The sequence below is a fragment of the Tursiops truncatus genome, chromosome 5 (assembly GCF_011762595.2).
Source record: "Tursiops truncatus isolate mTurTru1 chromosome 5, mTurTru1.mat.Y, whole genome shotgun sequence".
Taxonomy (NCBI): Eukaryota; Metazoa; Chordata; class Mammalia; order Artiodactyla; family Delphinidae; genus Tursiops; species Tursiops truncatus.
In genome coordinates this window covers 115437137-115459961 of record NC_047038.1, presented here as the reverse complement: position 1 = coordinate 115459961, position 22825 = coordinate 115437137, and the positions used below count along the sequence as shown (strand labels likewise).

Sequence of the window (22825 nt, the reverse complement as noted above, 5' to 3'; positions counted from 1 at the left end):
AAACTAATACAACATTGTAAATCAACTATACTCCAATAAAAAATTTTTAAATGATTAAAATGGTAAATTTATATGTTACATATATTTTACTACAACAAAAAAAGCTTAAAAAAATTTAAAAAACAAACAAAAAAACCCCCAAATAATGTATGAGTAATTAGGGTTTTGGTTCTCCTAGAAAAGTCTCATGTCTAAAGCATGAAAAACTCTATAATATGCTCGGTTTTATTCATCCATGATTACTCAGGCCCAAGTTTTCCCAAATCAAAACTCTTACAGCTTTATCCCCATCTTTGGTTCCATTTTGTAACAATTTAATGAGTTGGGGATTCTTTAAAGAAAAATTTCCAATAAACAAGATGTAATGCTTTTCTTCTGTATTGCAACAAATATTCCTTAATGTAGATTTTCTTTCCTCCTGATAGATACTAATTGATCTTCTATACATTTTTCAAGTTTAACTCATCTGTGTCACTATTCCTGTTTCTAGTCTCCACACCCTTCACCTGTCTTCTCCCAGCATTATTCACTTACAGCTGTATCAGTGGTTCTCAACTCTGGCCACACATCAGTCTCACCTGGGAAGCTTTTAAAACTTACCAATGCCTGGGCTCCATTCCCAGAACTGACTTTATATGTCTGGGGTGATATCCTGGCATAGATAAAATATTTTAAAGCTCCAAAGGTGATTCTAAAGTGCAGCCAAGGTTGAGCCTGTATTCCACTCTTATTCTCATTTCAGTAAAGGGACGGCATCCCTTTCCCCATGCGGTCTGTCACTGAACTGATTTCCAACCTCCATGAATTACAAAGAAGGTGCCTCTCCCCTCAGAGTCCCTAGCTGGAACTCTGACGTCCACCCCCTGTTGAAATAATAAGGCAAACGAACCACTTTCTGCAGCCAAAGGGTCTGGGGGAAGGATGTGATGATTAAAGGATAACCTGAGGGAGTTTCTATGTGGTAATGGGACAGTTATTTATGATGATTATGGCGATGCTTACTCTAATCTACACCTGTGATACAACCTCATAGAACTATATACCCTGCCCACCAGAAAACCAAAACTAAACACAAAAAACTAGAGAAATCTTAATAAGGAGGTAGCTGAGTTAATAATATTGTATCAGCACATAGACAATTTCTTTAAAACAAGAAAGACATAAATATATATATATATGCATTGCTAGTTTATATAACAGTATATCAGTTACACAATTCTAACTTATTTTTAATGCTTTCTTCCTAAATAGGCTGGAGGTGTCAAGAACTATTCATTGTGATGGACTAAGCTTCTTTATCCTAACCTGGTATACGAACTTCCCCAAAGAGAAGGTAAATATCATTAATGCATCCTGTCATCACTTACTTTCTTCTTTCCGTTTCAAATCTATGGAGTAGTTTCCGAAGACCACCATTCTTAAATCCCTGAAAATGTGCAGCTGGGGCTCCCACAGTGATGACATCGTAGAGAGCATCTGGAACAGGAATGGACAAGGAGATGAACACTTTGCAAACATTTATCTCCAACATGCTGTTTGCATTGAAGCCTACACACTGTGGGAAGTTTGAGAAATTATTCTGTTTGATTTTGCAGGAATAAAAATGAACTCACATCTCAAGGGGGCAAAGAGGAGCTAATCAATCTTTCTAAAAGCCACCTGTGCACCTAAAGAAGTTATAATATTTCCTTGATTTGTGACTACATCTTAATTATATGGTACTGTGTAGAACAGTATGTTCTCTCATTCTATATACTTACTGAGGTAACATGTTAATGGGTCTTTTGTGTATTTTACTTTATTGAGTTTTGCATCATTTAATTTGCAATCATATTGAAATTCAACAATAATGAACAATCTTTCAACCAAAAGTTGCCGAGAAAAGAACCAAAATATTAATGCATTTTGACTCAAGGGCAGAACAGTAATAGTGCATTTAAAAAATCTATACATAGTAGTTTCCTGCCTGTGTATACTAAATCTTACACAATTTTGAATGCACGCAATTGAATTTTGCAATTTCCTTAGGTGACATAAAAGGAATACACAAAATGTCTCTTGATCTATTTTCTAGTGAGATACTTTGCTTTTTTTAAACAAAAAATCCATACATTTAAATTGAAACTCAATCCTTTGATCTTCAAAGCCATCAAGTTTGATACATATTAAATTTACCACTTCAAGACATGCCATCATTTTTACATTCTAATGAAAAGTACCCCCATAAGAAAGAAGAAAAAGTGAATGTCCTCTTGTTAAACTACATTTTATTTGAGAAACCTAATTTCATAGTAGATCCTTTTCAAATTGATTTTCGTATTGACACCTTGGCTGTTTTTCTGATCTCATTTACAGGGAAAACATAAATTATTTTATTAGCTTCAAGTAAACACCATAACTTCTTCACAGTGGTTCAATCCAAATGCACCTGAAATAGTTTTTTTTTTTTTTTTGCGGTACGCGGGCCTCACCGCTGCGGAGCACAGGCTCCGGACGCGCAGGCTCCGGACGCACAGGCTCAGCGGCCATGGCTCACGGGCCCAGCCGCCCCGCGGCACGTGGGATCCTCCCGGACCGGGGCACGAACCCACGTCCCCCGCATCGGCAGGCGGACCCTCAACCACTGCGCCACCAGGGAAGCCCTTCTTTCTTTTTTTTAATAAAATACGTCTTAAATTGAAAAGACTTCAGCTGCACTCAGAGAACTCAAGGTCACAAAAAAACAGAAATACAACCCAAACCAAATGGTTAGTAAAGATACTGAACAATCACTTAATGGATTGTTGGAGTGGTGAGCTCTTGTCCTTTTAAAAAGTCACTAATCAACTAGAAGTCATCTTTTCCTAAAATAGCAACACATTAGACTACTGTGAAATTTTCAGATTTCTAGTCCAGGGGATTTTAGCCTAGGGCTAAGAAGAGGGTTTTAAGATGCCCACGGATGGATGGTGAATTGTATTGGTGCATCTGTTCTACTTCATGGAAAGGGGTCACAGCTTTTTTGAACAGTCATGAGATCCCCCAAAAGGGGACAACTAAAGACTTGTCTACCTGCATTTATCTGAGAAACCTGAGGATCTTGAGAAGTTACCTGCTTTGTCTGAAGTCCCAAAGACATTATACCCAGGGCCTTCTAACTTCTAACCCAGGGATGGAGAACCAGTGATTTAAGTTATTGACTGGACCCTGAGTCCCTGGCTCCGGATCCCAGCTCTGCCATGTGTAAGTTGTGCAGCATTGGGAAAACTACTAACCCTTTCTATGTCTCAGCTCCTCAGCTAGAAAATGGAGTGCAAAGTAGTAAAAAGAGGTTAGCATTCAGTAAGTATTGTCTATGATTATTTTCCCTATAGGAAGTAATCCTACCAATTAAGCAAAGAAAGCTGATATTTTAACTTTTGCTTATTTCTCCATAAAAATAAACTTTTCAGTCTGAAAAGGAAAGTGATTCTGAGGCTCAGTCTTCTGAATAAGATCAGTTCCTGTGTTAATCTAAACTAAATACAAAAAAAAAAAAAATCAACATGATATTCTAATCAAATACATTGCATTTCTGCTAAAACCTGGGTGACCAGAAATACCAACAATATACCAAAGTGACTATAAACTGTATCCACATGTCCCACCAAGCCCAAATTAAATGCATTCCTAACTCAATTTTCAAAAAAAGTTGTCTATGGACTTTCACTGGATCCAAAAAAACTTGTAGCCTCTCCAACACCACCCAGCAAGAGGGGAAGGATGAGGGAAGTGGAAATCTGAGTGGAGAAAGCAGTCTTAATTGATGGAGATTAAAATGACTTGATTATGCAAAATTTGCAAAACCATTTGTCTTTCTCTGTCTGGCTTAGTTCACTTAGTATGATAATCTCTAGGTCTGTCTATATTGCTGCAAAAGGCATTCTTTTTATGGCTGGATAATATTCTATTGTGCTGACTTTTCCTGCTCTTCTTCTCTGGTTCCCTGTGACCCATGTAGACACTTTATTCCTTTAAGTCTTCCAGTAAAGTCTTCAAGACCTGACGATCATTTCCAATTTCTCTCTTTCCCTCAGCATTATATCTGATCAGTTCTAACAACTCTGCTACCAAAATTTTATTCTCTCTTATACATGTTAAACATCTTTACCTTAATTTTTTTTTTTTTTTTTTTTTTTTTCGGTATGCAGGCCTCTCACTGTTGTGGCCTCTCCCGTTGCAGAGCACAGGCTCCAGATGCGCAGGCTCAGCGGCCATGGCTCACGGGCCCAGCCACTCCGCGTCATATGGGATCTTACCGGACCGGGGCACGAACCCGTGTCCCCTGCATCGGCAGGTGGACTCTCAACCACTGCGCCACCAGGGAAGCCCTTTACCTTAATTTTGATCTTCCTCATGTCTTGTCAAGATTCCTACTGCCTCTTCAGTCCTAGCCTCTATGCATTCACAATGCAGTGGATTGCTTCTCCTATATGGGTGACCATTCAATCACTCTGCCCAAAACACAGGCTTTGAGACTTATACCCCTCCACATATCTTTCAAATATAAATAGAAGAACATTCAAATGTCTCAGCATCATGCATGTTTTAAGTGCTCAATAAATGTCAACAAATAGATAAACTAATATTTTGAGGGAAAATTCAGTTTGTCATGTTTGTCCTCAGATCATACATGGAATTACTATTCTTAGCTGAAGAATAAAAATTTTAGATACACTATCCAGAAACACATATATTAGAATCTGGAATATATGTATATATATTCTCCAGGGTATGGGAATGAATATATATCCATTCATGAATCACATTCTGTAGAATAACAGAGAGCTTATGATTATCACATGCAAAAGAATGAAATTAGACCCTTATAGCAAGCACAAAAGAATCAACTCAAAAAGGATTGAAGATTTAAACATAAGATGTAAAGCTGTGAAAGTCCTAGGGAAAAAACATAGGGAAAAGGTTTCATGAAATTGCTCTTAACAATGATTTCATAGAAATGACACAGAAAGCACAAGCAATGAAAACAGAAATAAACAAGTGGGACAACATCAAACTAAAAAGCTTCTGCATGGCCAAGGAAACAATCAGTAGAGTGAAATGGAAATACACAGAATTAGGAGAAAATATTTTCGAATCATATATCTGATGAGATTAATTTCCAAAATATGTAAGGAACTCCTACAACTCAATAGTAAAAAAAATTAATAACCTGCTTATAAAATGGGCTAATGACTTGAATAGAAATTTTGCCAAAGAAGACATAAAAATGGCGAAAGGTAAATGAGAAAATGGTAAATGTCATTAATCATCAGGAAAACACAAATCAAAACCACAATGACATATCACCTCACATTTATAAAATAGCTCTTATCAAAAAAAAAAAAGACAAGTGTTGGCCATGATGTGGAGAAATTAGAACCCTTGCACACTGTTGCTTGTGGGATGCAAAATGATGCAGCTGCTATGGAAAACAGTATGGAGGTTCCTCAAAAAATTAAAAATACAACTATTATATGATCCAGCAGCCCCACTTCTGGGTGTTTATACAAAAGAATTGAAATCAAGATCTTGAAGAGATATTAGCACTCCTGTGTTCATTGCAGCACTAATTATAATAGCCAAGACATGGAAACAGCCTAAATGTCCATCAACAGGTAAATGAATAAAGGAAATGTGCTGTATACACACAATGGAATACTATTCAGCCTTAAAAAGGAAGGAAATTCTGCAATATGTGACAGCATATATAAACCTTGAGGATATTATGCTAAGAGAAATAAGCCAGGTACAGAAAGACAAATACTGCATGACTGCACTTATATGAGGTATCTAAAATGGTCAGTGCATGGTATCAGAAAGTATGTTAAGTTAATCTGTATTACTTGATGTTAACTGCGATTCATTGGTCAAGGTGATATCGGCCACTGCCTAGAGTTGATTCTTCACTGTAGAGCTACTGGGTATTTGAAGGGACATACTTTAAGATTATGCAAGTCTCCTGTTTCTGTTTAAACTGGTACCCATTACTTTTAGCATCCACTGATGAACCTTGCCTGTGGCAATTACTACTGTTCAAATGGTAATTTTCCATTTCCCTCATTCTTGCCAAATTTATTCATTGGAATTCTTCTGGAAGGAATAGATGACCCTTCTTCTTCCTTCATGTGTTTATTCAGTTATTTATTAACATCAATATGAGTATTTTGTTCTTTGATTCATAATCCAACCCTAGCTTTATGTTTAAATTGTTCCAGCTTTGTCCACTGGGAGCCCCTTTGGAATGGCTCCTGTATCACTTTTTTTGCCCCTTCTGTTTTTTGTTTTGTCTTATTTTATTTTATTTTGCTTTTTGTTTTTTTGGACACTTCCTTACTTTCTAGAGCCACAAGATACTCCAGACTCATATTTTCCCTGCCGCAGCCTTGGAATCAACCAGCTTTCCAAGGAACCCTAGTTCTTTTTATTGGAGAATGGTGTTCAGAAATCAATTACTATGAGCAATTACACTCATTGCTACTGCTTTCAATCCCTTTCAGTAGCTAGAGCTAGAAAATATACGTATGTGTACTAACTTGTGCACACACATCTATATTTATCCATCTAGCCACTGCTCTATCTATACTGTACTAACAACAACAACAAAAACCATGAGTCAGTGCTGTTACCTCTGACTTCAATTCAGCCTCACAAGATTCCTTCCAGCCTTCCTTCCTTATTTCTACCTTCTCTCCCTGACATTGAGAAACTTGAATCTCCCTATCCACATATTTAAATATATGGTCAATCCTAGTGAAAAATAAAACAGCTTCAGAATTGTTAACCCTACCTCTGTAAAAAAAAAGAATTACTAACGAATGTACAGTGTTTGTAGTGTTTTTTAATTTAGCATTACAATATCTAGTCCTTTCCAAAGTTTACATAGGCCAGGTCCTTTCTTTCCCAATCTTTTCAGTAAATTATCATTTTTATAATTATCTTTACCATTAATTATCATTTTAAACAAGATAACAAAAGTAAGTTAATAAAAGCAGGTTGGAAATATGAAATTCTATGGAAAACTTACACAATAATTAGTAGCACAACAATCACGATTTGAAAAAAATAAGAATAGAAAGGGAGCCAAGGTGCAGGTACCAAGAAGTAAATATAGAAGCATTCCCCAAATATTCTTCACTTTTGGACTTCATAGGATGCATTTCAAATAAGCAAGTAGAAAATAGTACTACTGTGGTTCAGCAGAGCTAGAAGTGCAGCATCTTATCTATATTCCAGAAGCCATGTCTCCCATTTCCCAAGCCAACCATAATATCCCATTAGTATCAAGAGGTCTTCTCTGCAGGGACACTAGAGTTTCTGTCTGGATACTGAAAGAGCAAATAAGGTCTCTCTTTTGCCTCTCTCACTTTTCTCTGTTGCCTTTTGATTTTACCCATCTTGATTAGAACCATTTCTCAAAAAGTTGGGATCTTTATGTCCACATTTTACAGAGGCTCAAAGAGATTAGGCTTAAATAGTGTTTGCACATTTGAGTTTCAAAGAGTTGCTCTGAGGTATTAACTTTTAAACATTGATTACTGTGATATTGTGATTTATAATATGAAATAAATATTTGGTCTTCGTCCCCTTTTCTGGCACAGAGTTCCCCAAACCCTGGGAATTTCCTAAGTGTTGAGAGCCACAAAGGTGTCTTCTGTTAGGTTAATGAGGCGACTTTTGGACTGCACCGAAGGATGGGGTCTGGTGGCCAGTGAAACCAAACATGAGATTAGAGGGTTGAAACTTTCAGTCCTTTCTCCCTTGACTCCCCTACGGAAGAGGGGCTGAAGGTGAGTTCAATCCCAATGGCCAATTATTTTATCAATATTGCCTGTGTGATGAAGCCTGCATAAAAACCCAAGAGGACAGGGTTTGGAAAGCTTCCAGGTTGGTGAACACGTGGAGGTGCTGGGGGAACTCAGAGAGCATGAAAGCTCCACGCCCTTTCTCCATACCTTTCCCTATGCATCTGTTGCACCTGACTCTTCCTGAGTTCTCTCCTTTTATAATAAACAGTGATCTAGCAAGTAAAATGTTCTTTCTGAGTTTTGTGAGTCTCTCTAGCGAATTAATCAAATCCAAGGAAGGGGTTGTGGGAACCGCTGATTTATAGCCAGTTGGTCAGAAGTATGGGTCACTACCTGGAATTTCAATTGGCATCTGAAGTAGAGGGCAGTCTTGCGGGGCTGAGCCTTTAACCTGTGGAATCTGATGCTGTCTCTGGGAAAATAATGTCAGAATTGAGTTGAATTGTAGGACACCTAGTTTGTGGCTCTGGAGAGTTGCACAAATGAGGGTGGGGGAAATCCCCTCCCCACAATCATAAATAACTAAAGAGTGGTTCTGAAGAAAACAATTAGAAAGTAGCTGCTGAACTCTGTTCTCAGAATTTATATGATTTTAAGCAAAAGAAAACAGCTTTGTTCTTCAGCTATTAGGTATTTTTGGTTTATCATATAATCTGAAATAAGAACATACTGTGTACAGCTGTATAATACCTAATTTTAATTCAGACAGTTTCTGTCACAATTAACATTGATCACTAATATTTTTAAGTATCAGCATTCTTTATGGAAATCACAAAAATCACAAGACTCCAGGGAGTCTTAAAAGTTTGCAACTGTTATTTGATAATTATCAGTTACCAATACCACAGTACTGGAACAGCTAGGTTTATCTCTTTTGGCCCCTTCATCCTTGAATTTCACTTGCAATTACTACATAAATAGTAGATAGATCTATGTACACCAAGGGAATTATTTTTTGGCCTCTTAGTTTAGTTAATGAAGAATGGTATACACTTACCATACCATACTCATTCTTGGCTACAGCAGTCGTACTCCTTAAAATTTAGTTAGAATTAACTGTAATTGACTGTTTTCCTCTAGAAGAAGTCAGATATACAAAAAAAAAATCAATAAAAAATTAAAATTCTAAGACAACAATCTGATCAGTGATATTTGTCTCACTTTAAAATTTCCTCATTTTATCCTGCTGTTTAAATTATGTATCTTTGTGACATGAATAGCCCTTAACTTTCAGATTTTTGGTACTCAATTATAAAAATCTAAGTGGGCATTTTATTTTAAAGAAAAGTCAAGCAAAATAAGTGTAAAGTCTTTTTCTCTTTTTTTTTTAAAAATATAATATGCCTCTCTTCTTTCTTTGATATTTTATGCTTCAACAATTCCTTGGCTTTGTGAAAATTTCATCATATACACCATATGAGGAAAGTGGAGTTCAAATCGTTGAGTCTTGTCAAACTAAAGATACAAGGTTGGTTTGAAATCTAATAGTAGGGCTGCCTCATAGCCTTTTAAAAGCCATTTAATAATAGAAATGAGATAGTAAGTCTATTTTTTCTCAGAAGATCTCTTTAAAATTCCTACAACTATAAAAAGAGTGCTGATGAAAAAAAAAAATGTAGACATGCTGATCTCATTTCAAGGAAAAACTTAAGCATAATCCCTGACTGTAAAATGACCCACAAAATGACTTCGACATGAATCTCAAGACAAGAGGGAATTCTAAGGGAAATCTGTTTCAAAATAGTCCAAGCAAGTTGGCATGATGATTAAACACATCTAAAAGGTAATTGCACTTCACTGATGAGGTGATACACCTGAACTCTTGAGACACAGAAATCAGGGAGATCTAAATAGCTCCTCTTGTCTCCTCCTTCCTTCCGTGTAGAGATTAGAAGACTAAGGGGCAGAGAGGTTAGCTGACTCATCCATATTAAACAGTAAATCCTGGCCGATCTTGCATTTGATTATAGCCACAGCTTTATGATATAATATAGTAGGTTCTTTCTTTTTTTTTTCCTTTCTTTCTTTCCCTTTCCTTCCTCCCTCCCTCCTTCCCTCCCTCCCTCCCTTCCTTCCTTCCCTTTTCTCTCTCTTTTCTATGTACTATATGCTATTGTATATATATATATATATATATGTATAAAACATACAAGCTAACTTAAACATAGTATAATAACACAAGAATCCATACTGTATAATATTCACAACTGTTTTTCTATGAAAGTAAAATATACTGGAGAGGGAAACTGTCTTCTTAATTTCAGGGATTTGTGTTATTGTTGTCACTGCTGCTAAGATCTCTATTGTGGTGGGTATTCTATTTGTTGCATTTAAGTAATGGACAAAGATGAAAAATTAACTTAATGGGTCTGGGGGCACCTGAAGTTAAAGGAAGGTTATTTCATTTGTCCGTATGAGACATGACATCATAGTTCTGCTGTTACTTGTTTCAAGAGCTGGACATTAGCCTTGTCTTTGGTGAACCTGCCTGCTCCTGTTTGCATAGCTACCTCTCCAAATATAAGAGACATATTAATCAAATGTGGATAGATGAAATTTACTAATGGTAAGAATTAAAATAGATGTAGACTACATCCAAATAACTCACCAGTGAAATACCAAGGCTTGGCCAATCTTACTTGCATCATTACCTGGAAGAATGTTGTCTGTAATTCAGCTAAACATTCAAATCAGTAACCATGGATCTTAAATACATTTAACTTGATTCATTTAATCTGCTAAATATATGTTATATAAGCAAGTAGGAAATCAGATTGACTACCATCTAACTTTTAACCATTTTATTTTTCAAGTAAAGAAAATCAAAGCTCAGAAAGGTTATCAACTTGGTCAAAATAAAAAAAAAAGTAAGGGGTAGAGTCCCCCAAATTCAGTCAAGATTTTAATTTCTATTATAATACATAGTTGGTGATATAGTCTGTAAACACCTACTTTAACTGAATTTCAATTTAAAATAACATTTAAACTTCTAAAAACTTAAATATTTTAAAAACATATATTTAATATTATACATAGGACATGCATATCATATATATATATGAGTAGCCTTGGGGAAAGAAACCAGCATGTAATAGAATTCAGTACTTTCGAATTAATTCTTGGCTGTTAGACTCTCTAGTCCTTTCCCCCATTTACTCCTTAAGTCTTCAAAGAAAGGAATCAGTCTTTCTGAAAACTATGTCAAAAACCCTCTAGTTGATGAGTTGTACCCTAGTTCCGTAACTTCAAAATATTGCTTTTCTCTTTACTGTTTGATATTTGTCATCACAAATAAGAAATTCTTTTATATATCCCATTATGGGTTGAACTGTGCCCCCACTCAAGAAAGATATCTTAGAATATGACCTTATTTGGAAATAAGGTTTTTACAGATGCAATCAAGTTGCAATAAGGTCATTAGTGCAGGTCCTAATCCCACATGACCTAATCCAAAATGTCCTTAATGGGGAACTTTGGACACAGAAACAGACACAGAGAAGATGGTGTAAAGGCATAAAGGGGAACAACATACAAAGACGGAGGATCTGTGGGATGTACCAACAAACCAAAGAAAACTAAAGACTGCAGGAATACCGTAAGAAGCCAGGTATGGAAGGAGGCAAGAAGGAATCCCCTGTCAGTTTCAGAGGACGCACTCCTCTGCCAACACTTTGATCTTTAGACTTCTAGCCTCCAGACTGTGAAGCATTGCATTTCTGTTGTTTATGACTCCCACTTGGTGATACTTTGTTATGGTGGCTCTAGGAAACTGATACATATCCCACTAAACTAATTAGAAGAAATTTTCTTTGCTTTTCTAAATATCTTTCTTTTAGTTGCCAGTTTCTTCCTTTTACACTGGAGAAACAAAAACTAACTGCCTTGTATCATCCCAGTTCACTCTAGTCTATTTTCAGAAATTACCTTAGAGAAAACAGCATAATGTAAATGGTTCTTTTGTTTTCAAGAAATAAGTATAAAGTAAAAGCCCACATAGATAATAATTTCTCTTTGTGTGGTAGATGTATTTTAAGGATTATCACCAAATATTTAAATGCACATTTAAAATATAAATTCCTATCAATTTGGCTTCAACAAACTATCTGGTTTGATGATACTGCTACCCATCCATGGCTATAACCTGATTAGTCACAGTACTTGCATGTGATGATTTTTCTAAAATGCTTCTCTAAATCATCCTTTCTCTAAATCTGGCTACTTCTTTAGTTCAAGATTTCAATGTCTCTTAATAGGCTCTTAACTGATTACTTTCCTCCAATTTTAACAGTCCTGATAAAACTGACAGATCCGTTTTGTTCCAGTGATAGCAAATGCCACATGTATCATAAAAACTATTATTGTTCATTCTATGTGTTTTACGTGGTCTAGTTCACTTAATCAGGAAGGAAAAGACAGTGCTTAGAAAGATTAAATAACAGGCTTAAGGTCATATATAAAGTAGTAAAGCTGAAATTCTGTTCCCCTCCAAAATATATAAACTTTTTTACTATATCATAAAAGTCTCTTCATATAGGCCATTAGGGAAAAAAAAGTTATGCTGGTTGTCAGATAGCTTTTGAATGTTGCAGCTTCTTTATGACCTTGGTTTTGATGATTTTTTTAAAACCATTAGATATTGTTATGTTCAAACTATTAACAGACACTCAGTATTCAGGGAAGAATTCCTGAAAGCCTCAGGCCAATCCATCTCATTTTTTTTTTTAACATCTTTATTGGGGTATAATTCCATCTCATTTTTAATTCAGTTGACATAATTTTTGGTGAACAGGATGCAAGTTAAAATTTCAGATAGTTGATAAGGGTTACCAAAGATAATACAATTATATATCAGAATGATTTTAACTACACTTGAACTTATACGTTAGCTAGTTGTGTATACACAATCAGTATGCACCAACTTGAAAAATTTAATTTTTCTGATTATAAAACTTCAGGTAATTTTAAAACAGACAGAGATTTTATTTTAATTTTTTAAAACTCTGACCTCTAACCTGTAGCCTCATCGTGACAATGGCTACAAAATTGGGTGTTAGAATGCTTCTTTAGATGTATCTGTGTATGTGCATGTTTGTATGTATATGTTGATAGACTCAGCATAAAGGATTTGATGATCTAAAGTAACTTTTAGCTTCCTAGGAAGATGAGTACCCATAGGATGACCACAGCATTTATGATTCAGAGAGACCTTTGAGATGGAAAGGATGTGGAGGGCATCATTAACAAAGATGCTGGACAAACAGGCATAGTATGGGACTTCTGCTGATAAATAAGGGCAGGTGGTCACCCTAAATATGCACAAAATTGATACAGCAATAAGTTAAAGAAAAGGGAGATGAGAAGAGTATTTAAAATATATTTTACTGAGAAATGGCAAGGAATTACTTGAGTGGCAATGAATTCAACCCCGTATCATTCACTCTAGAACTATTTAGGTATGTTATGAAAATCTATGTGTATTTTCTTGAAAAATGTCTCTCACAACCAAGTACATCAAAATACTGTAGCACCTTCTATCTGATAAACCCGCTTCTCATAGGGAAGTGGGTGATTCTGGTGATAGCCACCACTAAGTCGGAGAAACAGCACATGAGTCCATCTTTGGCCTCTGGTTTCTCAGGATAGGCACAAAATGAACGAGTCTTGTTTTTCTTTTTCTCTAATTCAAACAGTAGCACAATGGGGAGCTATTAGGCATCGCTGATAATACTTAATAAAGCTAATACTCATCTTGCATAGTCACCTGTAACTCAATTCATAGTTATTGAGTTCATAGGTGGCATATTTACAAAACATTGCCCAGAAACACAGCAACGAAAATGTAATGGTTTCTTTTGTAGTATCTAGGGTCATTATCAGCTTCAATTGTTTCATCTTCACCTTTATATAACTGCTAAAATTTCTAATTCTGCCAATAGTCAAGCCTTTTAAAGAAGTACACACTAAAATAATTTGCCCATTTGAAAAAGAATACTATATACTACCTTTCAAGTGAGGGCTGTGTACGTGCATTCTTTGCAGATGTAGGTTTATCGGAACAAATTCTAATGTTTTCTCTCCTTTGCTGCTGCTTGATTTGAAAGAGGACCCTAGGTGGAAAAAAAAAAATTAAACATCATTAGTAAATAAATAGTGTGTGTGTGTGTGTGTGTGTATGTGTGTGTGTGTTGAAAAGTACATTTGACATAGAAAAATGTTATAAGAATTTCAGAAAGAAAAACATATTCTGTATGAGTGGATTTTCTTCTCAGAAATTTAATTAAAAAAAATTCTCAGTTACCCCTATAATGATACCATGAGGTAAAACAGTGCAATTTTTTCTTCTTTGTTTTTCATGCCAAGATGGTAGAGTTGGAAATAAAAGTTTTCTGCTTTTTATTAAATCTTGACTTTTCTATGTCCATAACAACAGTATTTATTATTGTTTTCACATAACATACATGAAATTCATTTCAGTTTGAATATGTAAAGTCATTGATTTCATACCTGTTTCCTTGCTGAGTTCTGTCAGAATGTCTTGGTACATATTCACCATTTGATCACAGTGAGTAAGGACATTTTTTCGTAGATTGTCCCAGTGTGGAGAAAGCTCACCAAGTTCTTTTAGCTCCTGGTTTCTGTTAAGAATGAAAAAGAAGAGAAAATATTTATTTTGATCTTAAACCCACAGACACAAAATGCTTAATCAGGGTTGCCAAACTAACTGATTCACCATCCTTTTCAGGAAAGCTCTGTGCTTATTAGGAAAAAAAATCATTTTAACACAAAGGAAGAAGTGACTAGGTTAGGCCACACAAACATTGAAGTCCTGTATGTCAAAGAGCACAAAAAAAAGGTTTAAATTTATTGATAAAAATTTCACAAAGATGGCAAAGACTTATTATCCTTAATATAAATAGAGGCCATTCAGTTAAAACAAAACAAAACAAAACACTAAACCTCAATAGAGAGATAGCTAAGTTCTAGGCTTTGACGATCCCACATGAAATAATTTGGAAAGGGTTATCTGACTGTGAAGGAAACACAAGCTAACCACGGAATCTAGTTTATATATAATATAGCTGTAATCTTTCTAAAGCCCATAAAGAGTATGATCAGGTATGATTTTACTGGTCTCAATTTCTCCTAAGGACAATTTAGGTAAATACTGTATGCCTATATTTTGTCCCCTCTTTATCAAAAGAAGAGCTAATCAAGATCTAGGTTTTAATTATTAACTTTAATTCTCTACCCTTTAGCCATGTTAATTTAAGTCATAAAATGCCTTTTTAAATTATAATGATAAATGGTTTAATATGCTTCTTGGTTAGATTTCTCATTCATTTCTATAACCTTTTACCAACAACATTTTCATGAGGCAGTTTAACCAGCAGTAATGAAACTTCTTTGCTATTTTGGCTGTGAAACATGCTAAATACCAAGCTAATAAATTCAGAAGATGTAGAAGCTTTAACATCCTGTTAAATTCAGGAATAATGGATGGTGTGCAAAAATGTGACTTGCTTCCAAATGCTTGTAGCTGCCTTTGTTTGGTTTCAATGGGAATGCTATATAGTATTGCTGCATCTTCCATCTGAGGTCTTCACAATTTTTGTGAACATTAATCTCATTCTCAACTTTTCCACAGATTAACTTTCATCAGACAACATTCATGGAAGTAATTAATCAATGGACAATGGGAGTAAAGGAAATTCATGACCAAAGCGGGGTTAGGGGAGAAGGCTGAAGAGTGGGGAAGTCAAGTTCTCTGTGTGGACTCAGATGGTAGGGTATTGAAATTCAGGACAAAACAAACAGATAATTCCAAAAGCTGGAGATATCAAGTCTAGAAGAATCTGGACAATTAGGTCAAATCTGAGGTAGAGAGCAAATGTGATATGTCAACTTAATATGTAAGATTTTGGGTTTTACTTTCAATATATGGTTATAATAGAAATCTTAACTAGGTATTACTGTTTAACACTAATAAACGCACCATGGGTTTACAATTTATGTTGTCTCTGAATTCCTATCAGAAATAATAATTATAAGGGAGGTGGCAATGGAGGGGACGGTAAGAGTGAAGCCCCTGACTACGGTGTGGAATATTGGGGTGGAGTACACCTCCCTGCCCAAGAGGAGTCCGACAAAGTGTGATCAGAAAATCTTAGCGTTCTGTAGGGAGTGACTTGAAGGAAGCCGGGAGGAATCTACAAACTGGGGTTTAAAATTCATTACACTCCTCCAATATGTCAAAACTTACATACAGGAATAACTAGACGAAACCTGGCGTTCACTGCTTTCTTGTTCTAAGAGAGGACATTAAACAGATACACATTCTGAAAGGGACAAACAAACAACATAAGGTTTCTCCACATTAAAAAAGTTCAGGGACTTCCCTCGTGGTTCAGTGGTTAAGACTTTGCCTTCCAATGCAGGGGGTGCGGGTTCGATCCCTAGTCGGGGAGCTATGATCCCACATGGCTTGCGGCCAAAAAACCAAAGTATAAAACAGAAGGAATATTGTAACAAATTCAATAAAGACTTTAAAAATGGTCCACATCAAAAAAAACCTTTTTTAAAAAAAGTTCAAATATAGGAGAACTAACTATAGAATAAAGGTATAATAAACTAGAGTAATGAAAAAGGTATAAAACAAAATGGGGCAGAGTAAGAAAGTAAATTTTTAGAAAATGAAAGAAATTAATTACATTAATACATTAAAATAGAGAAGATAATTGGCTGCATGAAAATCAGTAAACTTTTCAATCAGGAAGGCTAGGGCTGTTTGTATTATATTTTGATTTGTCACTCAGTAAACAAAAACTTTAGCATCTAAGAGCCTTGTTTTATATCTCCATCCAGGTTCTCTGGAAGGCAGGGCCTGAGATCAAGCAATCCTAGGTCAGTCAGAGGGAGGTAAGAAGGGAAGTGCTGAAGGGAAAAAGCGAAAACAGGCATAACGTCGTTCGTTATCAAGCTGGGCAGAACTTCACAAGAAAACACAGCTGGTTAGGTGGCCATGTGGAATGACTCCACAGAAGTCATACGGAACCTCTGCACCTTGGAACAGATTGTTAGATGGAGGAAAATGCATTTATATGCCAGTTCCTTACCATCTACTCTATTTCACTGGTAAAGATTCATCCGATGGGACTTTAGCTCCTCTGTACTTCTAGTTATGCAATCTGTCTCCTCCATGCAGCCACTGCGGGGGCAATATTCCAGTGGAGACAGAACTTTCCTGGGTCTGGTAAAATATAGGTGCCAAGTCCACTCTGGATACTTCCACGGATACTTCCACCATTGGGTGCATGATAATGGCTGGTCTTCACCTTGAGGGAGACTGATAAGCTGGTGGCATCAGGAGATAAGGTGACAATGGTGTCACCGGTTGGGGTTCTCCATTGAGCAAGTGGTCAAAACTTGAAGACACATTCCAGTTAAGCCAGCACAGAAAAGCACATAAACTGAGCCCAGGAGGGGCTCTCCATTGAGCAGGTGGTCAAAACCTGAAGACGTGTTGGGGGTGAGTGGGCATAGGAAAACACAAAAACGGGGCCCAGGACAGGAAACTTCTTGCACAATTCCGATCCATTTATGAAATCCAGATAGCATATAAGACAACATTCTTCACCTTCTGCAAGAGGGAAGTTCAAGTACAATCCTTCAAAATGACGGCCAGGTGTAACTTCCCAAAGATTTAAAGAGAAGCAGCGAACCAAGCACAACAGTCAATACTCCAGCTGATTCTGGGGGCCTTAGCTGCTGGTATTCATCATTCTACCACTCATTTCAAATTTGCCTCATACTCCACTGGCATTTCTGGAGTGCTGCCTTGTGAGGTCACTCTTCGTTTCCTTGCTGTTATGGAATTTTAGTTGTGGCAATTTCCCATGCACTTCTGGCCATGGAACACCTCTGAGTTCTAGATAAATTTCTCTTTGCTCAGCAGCCCTACTTCCCCATGGTGTATCTCTTACTATCTTTGCTGGTCCATTTAGTTAGGAATGTACGGTAGTCAGATCACACATGAAATCAACCACAACTTCCAGTTAAGTGGGACTCTTAATGGGTCCCCTGACAGAACGCCTGTCCCCATACTCCAAGAACCAGGATTCTAACTGGCAAAGTCTAAGGCTGTAGGGAAAGAAAGCGCAGATCCCCAAAAGTGGGGCACTGTGATTGATTATAAGGGCTAACCCTTTCTTCTAGAGGTGGATATTTTAGCTATAGTGGGCACAACATCCTATACCAGCTGTTGGTTTAGCATATAAACTTCATCCTGGAGGATAGTATCCCAACCCTAAGTTTTTTTACCCAAGCTGGTACCTTAGCTGAGTCTTTCATGGTTAATATTATTCCACTGTTCTATCAGGTCTGTGGCTTTTGGGTGGAGGGGCATGCAGTGATTACAAACTCATGTCGCACCTCGTTTTACGTAACACTTGTCCTTTGGTTGGAGCAATGTTATGTGGGACACCAGATCATTCTGTAAGCCATCAGATGGGGGTGCCAGCAGTGGCACTGTGAGCAGAAAAGGGAAACACGTATTCAGACTATGTTTCATGTCCCAGGATAAACTGCTGCCCTTTCCAAGGTCAAAGGGATGCAACGTAATTGACCTGCCACCAAATAGCTGCTGGGTCTCCCCCAAGGAATGGTACCATATTCGAGTCCATTGCCAATCTATTTCTGGCATTTAACATTTAGCAGTGGCAGTAGCTATATCAGCCTTGGAGAGGGAGGCCATGCCTTTAGGTCCATGTATAACCCCTGTGTCTGCCACCAAGGCCATTCTCTTCATGGGTCTATTTCACAAACTCTGGAGTGTCCAAGAAAGGAGTCTGGCTAATCCATGGGCAGGTGATAATGTTCTCTGGTCATAAAGAGTATTTGCTTTCTGATGGGCATGGCTCAGGCATACTTCTGCTCACTCCTGTAAGCCCATCTACATACCCTTGCCCATACTCCTTGAATCCAATCTTCTAATCTTATTTCTTCCAGGCCCGTGAAGCCATTCACTTTGCTAAACTTAATATATATCCATACCTCAGGCCATCTCTCCCTCTAAATGATTAACAATCATACTGTTTCTCAGATCTCCCCACTGGATGGACTTCATTATTGACCTTAAGGTCCACCTAACACATCAGGCTGACCCATCTTTTTAAGAGTTTGAGTGTCTTCTTCCTCCATGAGTTAATCAAAATGCAAGAGAAGCATCATAAGATAGAGGTACTAACATGAGATCAGTGACATGAGACTCTGGGACAGCTCTTTACGATATATGCTCATACCTCCTGGATCTGCTTAAGCCCAGTTCCGAATGTATCACTCCCACCACACAATACATTACTCCTACATCATACAATGGGATCACAGTAGTACCCAGTTCACAATGGGCAGCTCTAGGCCCAGAGTCATTCTGTGTCTAAATCGTCAGGGGTTTAGTCTCTAACTAGGGCCCAGTATCACACTGGGATGATGCAGGAACCACCAGTACATTTCAGAACCCTAAAGGTCTGCACTGAAACAATCCTACCTGAAGTTGCTGAAGCCTCCACAGGGCAGCATTATTTCTCACCATGGATACGTTCAGACCCATTGTTCAATCTCATGTACCCAAGGGCTGGCAACACAGTTAGGAACTTTGGAAATGTTCCTCTTCCTTGGGCTCTATTTGACACACTCTGCTTCTCCATTAATGGTTATATATATATATACACACATATATATACACTATATTTTTGATAAATATGATATATATGACTTTCATACATATTTATGACATATATATGACTTTTATATACATAAAGTCTGAATGGTATATGCATCAGAAATATAGTTCAAATCACAGCAATTATTTATGTACATAGATGAAGAAGGTCTTTTTTGTGTATGTATATGTATGTGCTATATTCCTGATTTCCCCCATTATTTGTCATTGAACCAACATATGTTAGAGGTGGAGCAACCATACGTGCCAGTTTACACTTGTTACTCCATTGTAATTATCAGCACCTCTTTCACTTGCAAAATATCCCTTTAAATGACCCAAGTTTTAGGATATCAGAATTAACATATCCTTTTTGATACAGTAAAAGAAAACAACAGCTACAAACTCACAGAATGTCATGGCTGGAAGGAAATTTAGGAAACAATTTGAAACCTCTTGCTTCACAGATGGAGGCATCTAAATAAAGCTGCTTGTTAATCTCAGAGTCACTAGAAAAACATAAGCCTTTTAGACTATAATTCTATACCAACTCTTTTCTCACCCCATAAGATTCTCCACTGTACGAACAAAGAAATACAAAACAAATTAACAAAATTCCAAACAATAAACACAGTGCCTTGTTTATGAAGGTACTCAATGAACATATATGGAGTGAAGGGGTGTAGAACCTGGAGCTGTTGACTTCTAAAATCACATTTATAAACTTTCATGTACTTTTTTTTTTTTTTAACTTTCATGTACTTTTAACATTAAACCTGAACAAAGGGTAAGTTGTAAGTTGAGATTTTTTTACTTCTGTATCTTTCAGTTCAAGTGGCACGGCTACTAGGTATGCAGTAATAATCTCTAAAATATGTTCAAGTGCATAGTGGTGTCTAGTATTCTGAGACTCACAGATAATGGCCCCTGTGGTCCAGTCTGCATGTTGCCACTTTTATCTAAACAGAAATCTGGCATTAACATTATAATTAAACAGTTACACATCTTTACTAAACCTTTGGTGTGAATGGAAAAAGTGATGAGCTGTGTAAATGCATTTTTAATCCATAGAAAAATATTTTTTAAAACACTCCGCTATCTATTAACATTATCATTTTACTCACAGTAACACCTTCTGCTTTCAAAAGCTGTCTCCTTTAATTGCTACCTTACAACAATGACAATGAATATTTCTTTCTGGAAAATCCACTGCCCTGCTAAACACACACAATCTCTTATGAATTCCCTACCTTACTCTCACTAAAGTTCTATTTTTAAAACAAATTTTCTAGCTTGTCTCTAACTCTTTCCAATTCTCCAAGACTCCAATAGGTAGGCACAGGAAGTTGAAAAGACAAGACTGAATATTCAAATACTAATAAGCTTGGGCCGCTTACACATTAAAGTTCTCTTGGCACTTACTGCCATCCATCCACTTTCACTTTGCTACCTACAAAAATAAAAGGCAAATCATATAAAATATGTCTCCAAAGGAGACAGGTGATTGCTAAGGCCTACTTGAGAAATACCTAATGCTCTATGGTTCTTGACATTTCAACTGTAAAGACTGACATTCTTGATACTTGATGAAATATTCATACAGATCTCTGGTGTATTTTTGCCTATATGGTTTGTTTCATCTTACCTTGTTTAAATATTTCAAAAATACATGCTTTTTCTCTTTAGGAAAATTGCAAGTTCCTGGAGGTTATTATGACCCTCTGAACCTTCCATAATGTGAAACACACTACTAAGTATAACATGTTTGAAACACAGACTATTAAATAACATGAAGAGAAAATGAGACCAAAAAAAAAAAAAAAACCCAAATGACTCTTGAAGAGTAAAAAGAAATAACTGAACACAAAATGAGTCACAGAGAAACTGAAAAGGAAATAGCCAAAGCTGCTTTCACATATAATGCATGAAACACTGGAAAGATTAGTAAATAGGTAAATGTTTTTTAAACTTCATTACTTACACCCCTGGGGCTGTCATGGCTAGAAGGACAGGGAGGGTGCTGGGCAACAGGGAAACCAAGTAAGCAAACTGGCATCCGGCCCTTTTCCTTACTCCAGCCATCCACCTGCTCTAACTGAATCTCCCTAATTAATACTGGAATTCTCTGTACAGAGCTGTAAACAGTTTCTACTGCTGAAAAATAAAGCTAGGTTTAAGACTACCAAAACAGAACCTAGTTCAAAGAGGAAAAAGTTTAGCATCTACTTAAAGCCTCTATTTAAAAGTAGTTTCAAAGCCTGATGATGATGTATTCAAAGGGGGGAATTCCAACATGGGGAAAACTTTGCTCTGAGTCTGTGAGTTACAGAGACTTGTCTTGTTTATCGTCTTGTCCTACCACAGTCCTTTGCCCATAGAAAGTGTTCCATGTAGGCCTGTTAACTGAATGAAAGATTTGCTTGAAGACTGTAATTCTTAGATTTTCCTGAAATTCGAGATAAAGTCAAAATATAAGCTAACCCCAAAGTAGAATGCTGAGCTCTGCCCCAGTTAAAATGGATACATGCAATACATAAATGAGTCACTGTTGAGTCTTCTAACCTTATACGGTTGAGATCTGTAACCCTAGTTTGGTTATGTCTTCCTCAAGGATAGAGAGAGATTTGAAATGTATCTTCATATGGCATCTCCTACTGTGATGGTTAATTTTACGTGTCAACTTAGCTAGACCACAGGGTGTCAGATATTTGGTCCAATGTGATTGCCGGTGTTTCTATAAGGTTGTTTTGGATGAGATTAACACTTAAATCTATAGACTGAGTAAAGCAGATTGTCCTCTCTACTTTGGGTGGGCTTCATCCAATCAGTTGAAGGCTTGAATAGAGCAAAAAGGCTGACCATCCCCTGACTAAAAGAGAACTCCTCCTGCCAGGCTGACTTTGAGCTGGGACACTGGCTTTTCCTGGGCCTCAAGCCTGCTGGCCTTTGGACTAAAACTACACCATAGTCTTTCCTAGGTCTCCAGCTTGCTCACTCACCCTGAAGATCTGAGGATGAGTACACACACACACACACACACCTTACTAGTTCTGTTTCTCTAGAGAATCCTGAGTAATACACTAACTATGTAGAGATTCATCAGAAAGCGTTCTTTCTGCTTGGTGTAAAAGAAGTTGGGGGTGGTGGTGAGATGGAAACATCTAGAATACAGTTTAGGCTCTTTCATGAACTTTTATCCCTCCCACTACATTTTACAAATACTCTGACTTCTTCAAAAGAAAAATAACCATAGAAATGCTCAGCCTGTCTAAGGGACATACAC

At 36.9% G+C, this 22825-nt stretch overlaps 1 protein-coding gene across 14 annotated transcripts in view; it reads right to left on the bottom strand.

The window, feature by feature from the left end:
* Nucleotides 1-22825, bottom strand: part of INPP4B (inositol polyphosphate-4-phosphatase type II B) — a 717274-nt gene that overhangs the window by 156788 nt on the left and 537661 nt on the right. For all 14 annotated transcript variants that reach the window (XM_073805532.1, XM_073805533.1, XM_033857340.2 and 11 more), the window contains 3 exons: nt 14331-14461; nt 13829-13933; nt 1368-1476 (listed from right to left, as the gene is read on the bottom strand). In XM_073805532.1, the coding sequence (XP_073661633.1) occupies nt 1368-1476; nt 13829-13933; nt 14331-14461 (345 nt within the window). The remainder of the gene's footprint in view (nt 1-1367; nt 1477-13828; nt 13934-14330; nt 14462-22825) is intronic.